The 14,394-nt window shown below is 39.7% G+C and overlaps 1 protein-coding gene and 1 pseudogene across 3 annotated transcripts in view; one reads left to right on the plus strand and one right to left on the minus strand.

Moving 5' to 3' along the window:
* The window catches only part of LOC134076331 (zinc finger protein 850-like), a 769,162-nt pseudogene that overhangs the window by 79,009 nt on the left and 675,759 nt on the right, over nt 1-14,394 (plus strand).
* The window catches only part of LOC134089003 (zinc finger protein 260-like), a 36,303-nt gene that overhangs the window by 3,812 nt on the left and 18,097 nt on the right, over nt 1-14,394 (minus strand). For 2 of the 3 annotated variants that reach the window (XM_062543460.1, XM_062543297.1), the window contains exon 2: nt 4,640-5,114. In XM_062543460.1, coding sequence (XP_062399444.1) covers nt 4,640-4,997 — 358 coding nt within the window. In that variant the 5' untranslated portion in view covers nt 4,998-5,114. Of the gene's footprint in view, nt 1-4,639; nt 5,115-6,194; nt 6,390-14,394 lie in introns of those variants that run through there. The other variant, XM_062543382.1, reaches the window with a different exon arrangement.

Consider the following 14,394-nt stretch of genomic DNA (forward strand, 5'->3'; position numbering starts at 1 on the left):
GAGTAACAGACAAAGCTATCATCTTGGGGTCACCAAGTCCCCCCCAAAAATCTTCAAAAGTGACCTCACTGCTAATAGATTATTTAGACAGCATGTCAGGTTAAAGCCAGTAGAGTCATTTAATGAACAATGTAAATGGCAGGAGTTACTGAATGGTACCATGACATGTCTGGGAGTGTGGTCTATTGTCAGATGAAAATAAAATTATGCTCTTTTGCTAAAAACACTTAAGGTGTCTTTGGCGTACATAGAAGAATGACTATACTAAAAAGAACCCCATGCCTAATCAGAATTATGGTGGAGGGGCTGTGCTATTGTGGGGCTGTTTTAATTCCCAAAGGCCTTGGGAACCTAATTAAGGTGCATGGCATCATGAACACCAAGAAAAACCTGAACATTTTCAAAGGAAATCAAACAATCTCTGCCAAGGCCCTAAAAGTTGGTCATGATTGGATCATTCATCAGGTCAATGAACCAAAACAAATGCACAGATCAAAACAAATATGGTTTACTGAACACAAAATCAAGCTTCAGACATTGCCATAGCAGTCCCCTGATCTAAACTCCATAGAAAAACAGTGGGATGAGTCAACGAGAAGAATGCACAAGTGTGGACCTAGCAATCTGGACGATCTGGGGAGGTTTTGTAAAGATGAATGGTCTTAAATCCCTTACTTTGTATTCTCAATCTTTATGGGGTGTCAGAGAAGAATATTACATGCTGTTTTATTGACAAAGGGAGGTTTAAGAACGTATTACAAGTAGGGGTGCCAATAATTGTGAGTGATGTGTTTTTATTAAAAACATTTATTTCTTTATGAGATTTTCCTTTTTCTCAGAATAAATTTGCTTCCCTTGCAGGGTGTATTTTTCCTCATTGTTTTCATTGTGGGAGTACAATAAATCACCTAAAGATTATTTTTTAGACCTATTTTTAGTCAACTTTTACCAAGGGTGCCAATAATTCTGGAGGGTACTGTATATATATATTAGGGCTGGGCAATGATTACAATTTTGAATCGCAATTGATCGCATGATTTCCCTGATTAATCATGATTAATCGTATTATTATACGCAAAACTCAATAATGAATTCAAAAGTAATATATAGCACATTTTCATTTTAAATGTGCTGCCATATGAACGCAAGTGCCATAGCATTTTTTCCTGCAAACATTTAAAGGGATATTCCGCCATTTTTGGAAATACGCTCATTTTCCACCTCTTCTCGAGCAAAACAATCGATATTTACCTTGCTCCCGTTCATCCAGCCATTCTGTGAGTCTGGCGATACAACTTTTAGCTTCAGCCTAGCATAGATCATTGAATCGGATTAGACCATTAGCTTCTCGCCTGCTAGCTTCATGTTTAAAAGTGACTAAGATTTCTTGTAATTTTCCCATTTAAAACGTGTCTCCTCTCAAGTTAGAAAGTGCAATAAGACCAACTGAAAATGAAACCTGGCGTTTTTCTAGGCTGATTTGACATGGAACTACACTCTCATCTGGCGTAATAATCGAGGTAACTTGCAAACGTACCATAGGCGCAGTGATATCGTACGAAGCATCTGAAAATAGTCCCCATAGACAACAAGCAGTAGTAGTGCCAGTAGTTTGCAAGTTGCCTTGATTATTACGCCAGATGAGAGTGTAGTTCCATGTCAAATCAGCCTAGAAAAACGCCAGGTTTCATTTTCAGTTGGTCTTATTGCACTTTCTAACTTGAGAGGAGACATGTTTTAAATGGGAAAATTACCAGAAATTTTAGTCACTTTTAAACATGAAGCTAGCAGGTGAGAAGCTAATGGTCTAATCTGATTCAATGATCTATGCTAGGCTGAAGCTAAAAGTTGTATCGCCAGACTCACAGAATGGCTGGATGAACGGGAACAAGGTAAATATCGATTGTTTTGCTCGAGGGGAGGTGGAAAATGAGCGTATTTCCAAAAATGGTGGAATATCCCTTTAACATCAGCATTTTGTTCATACAGTAGCAGTTAAATAAATGATTTAGCATAAATCTCAACTTACACAATGTAATCAAAACAAATACAATTTTAAAGCTAATTGTACACACACTTTTTTGGTAGGGCCGGGACTTTAATGCGTTAATTAAGATGAATTAATTACACAAAAAAAAATGTACGCATTTTAATCGTATTTATTTTGGACTGCGGAACGTTTCTCACTGGATGAGTTTCAGACGGACCGATTATACTGGAGCAAACTAACGTGCATGAGTTCGGTTCATACAACTACAAACCACAGTGGCACAGTGAACATGAATGAAGAAGCTGATGTGACCGCCTTGGTTGGCCCCTTGGATGGTAAATTTAGTTACAAAAAAAGAGCGGATGGAAGCGTCGATAAGACCATGGTTGTGTGCAAGCTATGCAACAAAGAATTTGCATATCACCGCAACACATCCAGCTTAAAGTATCACCTTAGTGCAAAACATTTAGCAGCTAGCGTGGACGCTAGCCTGATTCCGGGTACAACACACACACAACCCACACTCCACCAGTTGACTGGTTTGAGGACGAGGGTAACTAAGTCCACGTCTGAGAAAATAACCAACGCCCTGGCTCACTGGGTTGCAGTAGACTGTAGACCACTTGGAGTGGTAGAACATAAGGGCCTGCAAAAGGTACTGCAGATTGCGTCGTCTGACACAACATATTATTATTATTAAGGTTTATTTAGATAGGGACAGATACAAAAACATAGACAAGCTTAAAAAGTCATCTGATGCATGCATCATAGCATTTTTAGCTGACGCTAATTTACAACACTTGTCCCTACATGAGCTGCTGTACAGAAAAACATTGACAAAAAGAGTCCATCAGCTTTATGACAATGAAAAGGAGGAAAAGGAGCATTTATTGCTGGAGAAAGCCGAGTGGGTTGCCCTGACTGGGGATCATTGGACCTCGGTAAGCAATTCAAATTATCTCGGTGTGACGGCACACTTTATTGACATGAAGTGGCGTCTTCACTCATTTGCCTTAACCATTCAGAAGACCACCACTAGGCACTTTGCTGAAAACGTGGCAGAAGATTTTGAGTCTGTGGCAGAGGCCTGGGAAATCACACAAAAAGTCACCACAATCGGAACAGACAGTGCCCGAACCATGGTCGCTGCAATGAGACAGCTCATATTCCAGCACATGCCGTGTGTTGCTCACGTGTTGCAAAGGACCATCACAGTTCGCCTTGCTGACAGCGGGTTCACAGCCACATTGGCAAGATGTCGAAAAATTGTAGGACATTTTAAACATAGTCCCTCCAACACAGACGAACTGCACACGGAGCAAGCACGACTAGAACAAGACAAAGAGCCACTGATACAGGATGTTTCCACAAGGTGGAATTCAACACTGTTCATGATATCTCGTCTGCTAAAGAACCAAGAGGCTGTGAAGGTTACTCTAGCCCAGCGTTTCTCAAACTGTGGGGCACGCCCCACTAGTGGGGCGCAGAGACATGCCAGGTGGGGCGCGAGCTGACGTGAAAAACCGGAGATTTTTTTTATCTGTAGCCTATGCCTTCCTTTATTGATAATTACGAGCATGCACCTCCATATCACAAAACACACACAGACAAGGTAGGCCTAATATAGACTCTTGTATCATTGACCAGATGAAAATGTTAGTCTGTCCTGGAGTTCGAAAGAAATGATTGACGTCGGCATTTTAATTGCAGCGGGAAAAAAACCCGTTCATGTTTGAGACGAGCGCAGTGAAATTGAAGGATATCTTGGCTATCTGTCCAATGACACAATTGCTGTTCTGCGATCTCGAAGAACAACTGCTTGACAAACGTAAACACTCATATTTTGCCTCGCAAGTGGACAAGGCCACTGACAGTAATAAAGGTGGTTTAGTTATTGCTATGTCCGCTTTGTTAACTTGACAGCGAGCGAAGATATTCTATTCTGCGAGTATGTCAAAAGTAGGGCCACTGCTGATGAGCTATTCAACATTCTCAACAATTAGTCTACCTGGCAGAACATGACATCAAATGGGACAACTGTGAGAGACTTTGCTCTGATGGCGCACAGGCAGTGAAATGGTCTGCAGGCCGTGATAAAGAGGGTAGCGCCCGATGCGCAACGGACGGACTGTTTCATTCAGGGAAGCGCTCATGTCAAGGCCTGACCTGAATAAGATGTTGAACAAGGTTATAACAGTGGTGAACCTTCATTTATAACACAATGTAGCCTAGTTGGCCCTTTTAGTTTATTTTTGGAAATCAGCTTTTTTTTAAGCAAGGATTGACACCTTTTCAGTAACTGACGTTATTGGTCATTGATTTAGATTTTTATTTTCTCTATTTTTGAACTGATATTTACTGTATCTGTCGCCAAATGTTATTTGTTAGGCCTACTGATGTACAAGTATATTTAGCAACTGACATTATGTCAATACATTTTACAATTTTCCAGTGGTTAGTGGTTAAAAAAATTAACTAAAAAAAAAGGTACACTTTCGATCGACGTAACAGAGCTCGAGTGGGTGTTTGACTCGTCATGGTGAAAATAACCTTAGTTCAACTTACTCCTGATTTACAATTTAAGATCATGCATACCAAACACTGTGAGATCATCTAAGATACATGGGAATTGTCTCCAAAAGAACTTACTTCCTAGCGGATCATCCTGCTCTTCTATCTTCACTTCAATCTCCGCTGTTGTCTGTTGTGTTTCATTGTAACTAACTTTGGACTCCTCTTCTTCTTCTTCAATCTTCACTTCAATCTCTGCTGCTGTCTGTTGTGTTTCAGTGTAAGTACCGTTGGACTCTTCTTCTTTTTCTTCTTCTTCTTCAATCTTCACTTCAATCTCCGCTGCTGTTTGTTGTGTTTCATTGTAACTAACGTTGGACTCAGCAAAGTCTGTTTCAGTTTGACAGTCAAAGTCAACAAATGGCTTTTCGTCTTCTTCTTGACATGAAATCATATGATCACATTGCTCCTCTTTTAAATCTTCTTCTTTCATCATCGTGTTCAACAAGTCAATCTGCTACTTTTCAGTGACGGTACCAGCAGAACTAACCGGATGTCCGAGATCCATGTCCCCAATGCACCAAAGATGATCCCATCCAAAGTTTTCTACAACCTATAGTCAGAGCAACACACACAAAAAAAACAATATAATCCCTTTCAAGATCTTTACTCGTCATTAAGAAAATACTACAAAACGTCAGGAACTGACATGATCAACTGACCTACCTCGGAAAAGGAAAAAGGCCGCACTGTGTGCAATAAAACACGTTTATATGCAGACGCGTTTCGGCTTAGAACCATCCTCAGTGTGCTCAAGGCGAAACGTGTCGGTGGCGGCGGCAGTCTGTGACGTAGGAGGCTGACTTCGACAATACACGGACACTGTACACTACACTACACAACCTGGGTATTTGCTTTTTTTTGCCATTTGAGTTTTTACTATTGATTTGATACTTTGCATTTTTAAGAGCTCTTTTATTATTATTTTGTGGGGTTCTCCATTTATTTCTATTCAATATTATTATCTCTTCTTTTCTCTTAGAGAGAAGGTATCTGTATATAATAAATGTGAATTATGTAATTACCATTTTACATCCTGTCTATATTGCAAATCACCATCTTTTCAAATTCTTCATGTCTTTATCCATCATTAAATAAAACCGGAAAGCTGAGCACAACAGCTTACGTTTGTGATAAATAAAGATGATTTAACGTCTCCAGCAATGACTTGACGGCAGTTTATGGAGCTGTCCAATCTCCAATAGAAATCAATAAACTCTCCCGTGAAGTATTAATTTGCCTTGTCGGTAGACTAAAGCATCAGTTGTCAACGGTTTCCCGTTCAGGTACTAACATAAACGTTAAGCCAACGTGTTTACCTGCCTTTAGATTAATTTGGTAAGTGTTGTTTTGATAAATGTTTCGTCAATTGTTTGCAAACGCATCAGTTAGGCTAGCTAAAACACATGGTAACTAATCGAAGAATTGCCGAATGCAGACTACAGCACACCGATTTCTTTCTACCATGAAATCATGATAGGGAACTCTGTCGAATTATTTTACCCAGAAGAACACAACCTGCTTATTTATCAAATGCAAATAGTGTGGAATTGGATATTATTCAACTAGAACTCCAAGTTAAACAATACAGATGGTAGCCTACACACCAAATAAATGACCAGACACAGCCTACCTCAAGGAAGTTCGCTGCTCCGCATACTAAGATTTGTTAATCTGGCAAGACCATAGACAGCAAAGGGCGAGACGTGTATCAAGCTTTCATCTCCAAAAACTGCAACAACATCAATGAAACTAAAGTCCTAAACTTTGAGGACGCCGTAAAAACATCTCTGAGACGAAAATAAATGAATTCCTCGTGGCTGGCCAACTAACTGCAAAACAGCACACGACTGCCATCGCCTGGAGAGGAGTTTGACTGCAGGAAACTCGGATCTTCAGGTTTGGTTTGTGTGTTACTGGCGGTTACTGGCAGTAGGCTAATAGACCGTGAGCCAGGGCCTCAAATTATGGAAACCGTTACCGAAAAGGTGGCAAAGGCTACCATACCTTTTCTGAAAGCCTGGAATCTCAGCTTTTCAATGATGTATGGTGGCCATCTGACAAGAGTAGCTGTTTTGAGTTTTGAATACGTGTATTTTCTTGCCTGAGAACAAGGCATTCATTTTTTTATGTAAATTCAAAGAAAGTGGGGACCTGATATAAATGATATGTGGTGGATATGTATTAAGGACCTTTTTAACTATCTAAAAATGCTGAGAATGCTGAATAACAACTTTTTCAAAATGATCTGTATCAATAATTATTATTTCAAATATATTTACCTCAGACTTTCAACTCGACATATCAACAAATTAACCTTAAGGGTAATAGTACACTACTGTTTATGTCTTTGAAAAAACGCCATGTCTGATATAAGACGGAAAATCATCCCCTCCAAATCAGATAATATGGGTAAATGATACATTTTCTGAATCCATAGGGTCATGCCAGTATTTCAGTGTTTGAATTTTGTTTCTCTGATGCTCCCAGGTGCCACAGGATTAAAAGACAAAAGATGGCAGGGAAATGGCAGGAAAATGTGTGTGATTAAAGGTTTGAAGAGCTCCAGGGTTGGCTGTACTTATCCAAAATGTTCACAAAAGGATTTAAATGAAAGCTCAGAGTCTCCCCTTTAAAATGATACCAAACATAACAAAATAAAATATTTCAGTGTTCTGCTTGATTTATACGCATTATTTCTTCAACCTTAGTTTACATTATGCATCATAACTCAAAACAGCTACTTTTGTCAGATGGCCATCATACATCATTGAAAAGCTGCAGGCTTTCAGAAAAGGTATGGTAGCCTTTGCCACTTTTTCGGTAACGACCAACCCCTCTGGCTCACGGACTATAACTACTAGCTCCTGTTTCAGTGATAGGCTGAAATGTGTGATTAAGCCACAAGCCTATACAGAAATGTGAAGCATATCAATTAATATAAAATCAAATATATGTAGGCTAAGGCTCTAACGTTGCAGAAAAGCAAGGGCCAGGGGGAGTCATCATACCCTTTTGAAATAGTTACTTTTTTGTCTTACAGCCTGAAATCAAAACCCATTTGAAAATTCTTTTTTACAGTTTTATTAACAAATTTAGCTGTACAACATCAAAATAATGGGGGGGAAAAGTCAACAGTTCTGAAAATTATAAGAAAATTAAAAGCTGGAATAACAGGGTTGGGAAAGTCATCTTACCCCTGACTTAATACTTTGTAGAGTTTCCTTTTGCTTTCATTTCAGCCATCAATCTGATCAAAGATATGTCTCTATAGCTTTGCACACCTAGATTGGGAAATGTAGGCTATAATAAAACAGTTTTCCGTGCAGAATTGTTCAAATTCAGCCAAATTCTGTAGGGACTGGTGATGGACTGCTCTCTTTGGGTGTACTTGGCAGCATCCTTTTCCCTTCTACCCTGACAAATTGCCCAGTTCCCGCTGAAGAGAAACATCCCCAGAACATAATGTTGCCCCCACCATGCTTCACAGTAGCCTAGGTATGGTGTGTTTTGGGTGGTGTTATGTGTTTGGTTAAGCCTGGGGCCGTAGTGGAAATGCACCACGACATAAACCCAGAGGGGCCTCATTTATAAACGATGCGCATGTACAAAAGAATGCGTACGCCTCGTTCTACGCAAGCTTTGGTATTTATAAAAAAGTGAACTTGACGGTACAATGTCCACACCTCCACGCAAGCTCAGACCCATGCATACGCACAGAAAAAAGGGAAAAGCAGAAAGTGCGACCTCAGGAGGAAACAGGTACAACGACCCGAAATTGGTTCAATAATGAAAGTTTAACACAAACATAACATCGCGCAATGACGCGCATCAAAGACATAACTGACTTAACTAATCCTGTTTAAAATATAAAACGTGGTTGATTGTTGTTTCGTGCGCTTGTCAAAAATTCCATCTTATTTGAGGCAAGAAAGATATACATTGTGTGTTTTGTTAATTATCCACTTACGGCTTTCATGCATGTTCTGTTATTTGTCAACATCAAGGCTCAAACATGTTGCTTGTTAGCTTGCAAATGGTAGGCTACTGTTGATACAGTAATTTCCCTCATATAAGCCGCATTGTGTATAAGCCGCGGGACAGTATTTTATGCAAGTTAAAAGAAACAAAACCATTTTGATACCATATTTACTGTCCCTGTGTATTCGCTACCTCAGAATAATAAGGTTCTATCTGCGTTCAGATCAGCTTTGAGATATTGAGGTTTTAAGTTTTAGCATTGCAAATAGCAAAACTGACATATGAAGCACATTTCTTTATAGCACCAGAGTTACATACACCTTAAGTGCATTCTACATCTGAGATATAAAAATTCGACATGAATTGTAAATTAGGGTTTTTGAAACAGGTCAATTGTAGATAGAACCTTGTCGCTCTGAACACTAACAGCCGCCTTGGAATTATAAGGTTCTATCTTCAAAAACAGAAAAGGGACCAATGATTATTGTAGTATAACAATACATACTTATTGTACTTAGTACTTATACATACTGTTGGAATGTTTTGGTTTATGTAATAAAAAGTGACTTTTTATTATTAATATTTTAAATTGGCATGCATTTATGCACTTACTGCTATAACACAATACTTAATCCAGTGCATCATTTTACTTCCATCTTTCAAGCATTTTCAATAGAAAAGCAAAACAAGTTGAATGAATATGTAAAATCAGTCTTTATTTTGATTAACCTCATAGCTGAAGAAATTTTGCAAAATCAATGTATAAGCCTCGGCTAATAGTCGGGAAATTACGGTACAGTAAGAGGGATTTGCCGAGAGGTACCCGCCCGAATCATGCCATCCCTGTCTTGCTGCAAGCGCTGACTTGCATCGGCTTTCTTGAATCGAGAACTGGCTGACCGGACTGGGATAGCCAACCTTCAGCCGAATTTTGCCAGACGTGTTCTGAGGTGTAATTGCTTTATCACCAAACTACATCAACTTTCCTTACACGGTGAACAGGCATATAAAAACGCAGCAAAGTCTAATTTCCCAAATGTGATCCGTGCAATTGACTGCAATCATATTGCTATAAGAGCACCGATTGAAAATAAATGTGCCTTTGTGGTAACACTTTATATTAAGACACACATATTCACCATTAATTAGCTGCTTACTAACATGTATATTAGCCATTTGTTAGTCATTATAAGTCACTAATTAATACCTTATTCTGCAATACCTTATTCTACCCGTATTAGACCCTTAATTAAGAATTTTCCCCATGTAAGCTCCTAACTACCCCTTATGTAACATAGAACGCTGGTCATTATCGGAAAATAATTCCCGACAGGATGAACTGAACCCCGACGCGTGGCGGAGGGGTTTTGCTTCGTCCTGAAGGGAATTATTTTCTGATAATGACCGGCGTTCTATACATTATCACGCTTATTATATGGCTACTTGCCAAAACGAGAAAAGAAACTTAACTCAATGTGTCTTTAGCAATGACTTGGCTACTGTTTTGTGGCTTCCGCTACAACTAACGGAGTGAACCCGTTGCCATTGGCAGCGGTCATTATACCCTCGGAGCGGTCATTATGCAAAAATAACTGACCGCAGAACGTTAGAGAGGCCCATTCAAAGTGAATGGGAGCTCCCTCAATATTCTAGAGAGCCGTATAATAATCATAGTTATTAAATAAATTGTTGCATATGAATTATGACCTAGATATGCTTGACTCAATATGGGGCTTGTAAGGTGGTAGTACCAGAACAGTTATTCACCCCTACTAATACTTATCAAAGATGCTATATTTAAATGGAATTAGACACTAAACCACCAGTGCTAAAAGTGTATAACTAATAATTAAGTAAGGGATAATGTATAGAACGCTGGTTATTATCGGGAAAATAAGGACCGACAGGGCGAACCGGACCCCATCGCGAAGCGTGGGGTCTTGTTTCGCCCTGAAGATCCTTATTTTCCCGATAATGACCTGCGTTCTATACATTATCCCGCTTATTATACGGCTACTTGCCAAAACGAGAAGAAACTTACCACAATGTGTCTTTAGCAATAACTTAGCTACCGTTTCGTGGCTTCCGCTAACCAAATAAATAGTTCGCCACACAGATAGAACGTGACTGTTTGAGAGGTTGCTAGGTAACCTCTTACTAGCTGTCTTTCATTTTCAACGAAATTTCAACGCGGAGTGATATGAAAGACCTGAATTAGAAGCACAAACTCCGTTGCCATTGACAGCGGTCATTTTTTTTTCAGAGGTCCTCTATCAAGAAATAATGACCGGTAGAACGTTGGGAAATCCCGTTCAAGTCAATGGGGCGTTCTACTTGCATTCTGAAGAGCCGTATAATAAGTCTTTGTAATGCCAAATATGTTCCCTCTTCTAAAGTTGGGTCATTGTTCACATTTAATTCACAATCAATTTGGCACTTATTAACCCCCATGTGTTCCCTAAACTAAAGTTGCCTCCTGTTCACACTTATTAACTGTATTAGCCTACAGCACACAGTAGGCTGAACAACAAGCAGACAGCCAAGTATGGCACAAATAAAAACAATATCTCTTTCATATTGAATAGAGATAGTGAGAAACCTGGATACATTTGTATGCTAACTTTCTTGGCTCCTGAGTAATCAAAAGTCTCAACCTCAAAACATTTTTTTTATGAAGTATGAAGGGTCACATGGTAAAAAAGACATCCGGTGTGAATCAATCTATAGCTCTGCTGTTTGAGGTCACAGACTCAGAATGAGACAATTTTATTCAACAGAGATCTATTTAACAGGCATCTACCACTAACAGAGAGGGGCATAGACTCATTTTCAGTTTAATTTACCTATGCCCCATTCAGTTAGTGTTAGTTGGAGGTTTGCTATTTGGTCTACTGTATGTTGTACAGTATCAAATGTATCAAATGTTCTGTTCTTTCCCCCTACGGACAGCACTTTACTCTTCCCTACTGACCTCAAACAGCAGAGCTAAGGATTGGATCACACCAGAGTTCTCCTTTAGTATGACACAGTAGTATACACATATATGGGGGTTGATAGTGTCAAATAAATTGTGAATTGATTGTGAACAAGGATCCAACTTAAGAATAGGGAACATATTTGCCATTGCAAAGACTTAATTATTAGTTATTTGTACACTATTAGCACTTGTGGTTTGTATCTAGTACAATTTGAATAGACCATGCATCTTTAATAATTCATAATTCATCATTCATATGCAACAACTTACTAAATAACTATGAATAAGGGGTAATTAGGAGTTTACATAGGGGGAATTCTTAATTAAGAGTCTAGTAAGGGTAGAATAAGGTCTTGCAGAATAAGGTATTAATTAGTGACTTAAAGTATAATGACTAACAAATGGTTAGTATGTTACTAATACATATGTGAGTAAGCAGCTAACTAATGGTGAATATGTGTGTCTTAATATAAAGTGTTACCGCCTTTGTTAACAGGAAGCATTTTCATTCCTTCAATGTCCAAGTTGTACGTGACACAGACATGTTGCTTACAAATGTTGTCGCCCGGTGGCCTGATTAAAGGTATAGTATGCAACGTTTTTCAGTTAATCAATTCGTTCCATACTGTTACATATGATTAAATGAGTCATTACCGGTCGAACTGTGTTTTTTTTGGCCGCTCCAGTGGTCTGTAGCGGTAAAACCACACTTGCAACTTCAGGAGACACCGGGCACGCACCCATGCTCTACTCCAGGAAGTGTCATGTAAAGTCTCATGAAAAGGCACGGCAGACTGACCGATTGAGGAGTTTTGTCAAATATACACGCTAAAGCTGTAGGGGAAGCTCTGCAGAGAAATATGAAACCGCGAGAAAGCGAAACCGGCCATGAAATCGCCAATCCTGCATAGTATACCTTTAACAGGAAGCATTTTCATTCCTTCAATGTCCAAGTTGTGCGTGACACAGACATGTTGCTTACAAATGTTGTCGCCCGGTGGCCTGATTCATATTGAGCCATACTGTAGCAGCGTTGGGCGCAGACTGGATGCTGGAGCTGTGCGCAATGGTGGCCTCTACTGTAGGTGCGGGTGAATTGTGTTTAAATCCTGTGTGCAAATCCTAAAATAATTTGTAATTTTTTTTCGACCATTTCTAAACATTTACTCATTTAAGTTATGTTGTAGGTGACAGTGGGGATCCGCTGAAACGGTGGCTGCTAACGCCCTTTATGAACCCACAAAAGTTGTTTGTCTTTCCCGCTGTTCTCGGCATGTTGTCCACATACATCAATATTCATTAAGGGCGTTTCGCTGAATATTTATAGGCAATTATGGGTGTGTCTTGAGGTACGCACAGGTGCCGAGTATAGAGCTTGATTTATAAAGGTAAAGTGCCGAAATCAGAATATTTCTGTGCGCACGCATTTTCTGAGTTTTGTGTGCACGCCATCTTCTGGCCTACATCCTGCACAAAGTTTTATAAATGAGGCCACAGGGCCGGGTTTCCCAGATTCGTTAAGAAGCTCTTAAAGGGATTATCTGGAGTAAAATGCACTTTAGATCAATTTACTGATGATTGGGAGTACATTCGATGAGTTGACATCAAATCATGTCATTCGGATGTGTTTTGAGAAAGTTTGATTTTACCGTTTTTAGCCAAAAACTTGTTAGCCTGAAAGTGAACCGGGCATGTCCTTTCGCCGCTAGAAAACGCTATTGTTATACTATTTCTACTGTTCCAAACAACATTTCACTTACGTGGTAGTGAGTAGAGGGTCCCTAAAGCCAAACCGAAGTAACCCGAGGTCTTTATGTGGTCGGATAGAGAGTCCAGAATGAATTTAATCAAGCCAGTACCTTTCCGGAAATGTCGCTGCTGCATCTGGGGAACACTTTAGCAATACTTAAGGAACATTTCCGGAAAGCAGTGGCGGACCGTGAGTTCAGCAATTAGGCCTTCAATAATGACTATTTTTTTGGCAAAAATAAATAAATTAGGGGGGCGTTACGGGGGGATCCCCCCGGAGATTTTTTTTTACATTACAAGGTTCAAACGTGCAATTTCCCTGCATTTCACAGTGGGAGAGAAACGTTTTCTCTTTCTAACGCGAGTCGGTGTATCACTATTTTCGTTACATAAACAAATACGTCCGAGCTGAATTCCACATTGTTTATTGGTAAACATAACATCTTTATTGGGACCTGGCCATTATCCTTATCAGCAGCATGGGTTTGAGCAGACTAGGCCCTACTTGAAATATTTAGGCTATCGGCTTACTTGCTTCAGACTGTTTGTAGAGCTCTTCTATTTAGCTGTACCGTGTACAGTGCAATTATTTTAGGCTGCTTCGCTGCTGCTCCGATTACTCAAAAGCTAGTCGTGTGGAACTACAGGGCTAGGCTATCCTACAGTCAGTATCTTTGCTGTATCTTTGCACACCACCCATGATATTAAACATAGAAGTCACAAAACGCATTGCCCTAATGTTGCCACTGCTTGTTGGCTACAGAATGCCATTGGCATTGGCATTAATAAACACCTGATGGATCAGATTATGTCAAAAACTCAATTTAGACCAAAAGTGGAGATAGAACCACGTTATGGCCATGCTCACGTTATGGCCATGCCACGGATTTCACCAATAATTTCCACAAAACTCAAAGCGATCAAAAGTTGGACTAAACTAGCAGGGCAGTAGACTGGCAGTAAACCAGACCTTGGAAGGCAGGGAACCAAATGACAGTTTCACATGCCGATCCCGACAGCTTCACCAAAGTCTCATCAACTCGCACGCAACTTCAAGCTAGCATACAATCTAGTGACTAGATTCTAGTCGTACCAAGCTAACAATCTAGTCGTAACCATTAACCAA

Source organism: Sardina pilchardus, chromosome 1 (genome assembly GCF_963854185.1).
Source record: "Sardina pilchardus chromosome 1, fSarPil1.1, whole genome shotgun sequence".
NCBI lineage: Eukaryota > Metazoa > Chordata > Actinopteri > Clupeiformes > Clupeidae > Sardina > Sardina pilchardus.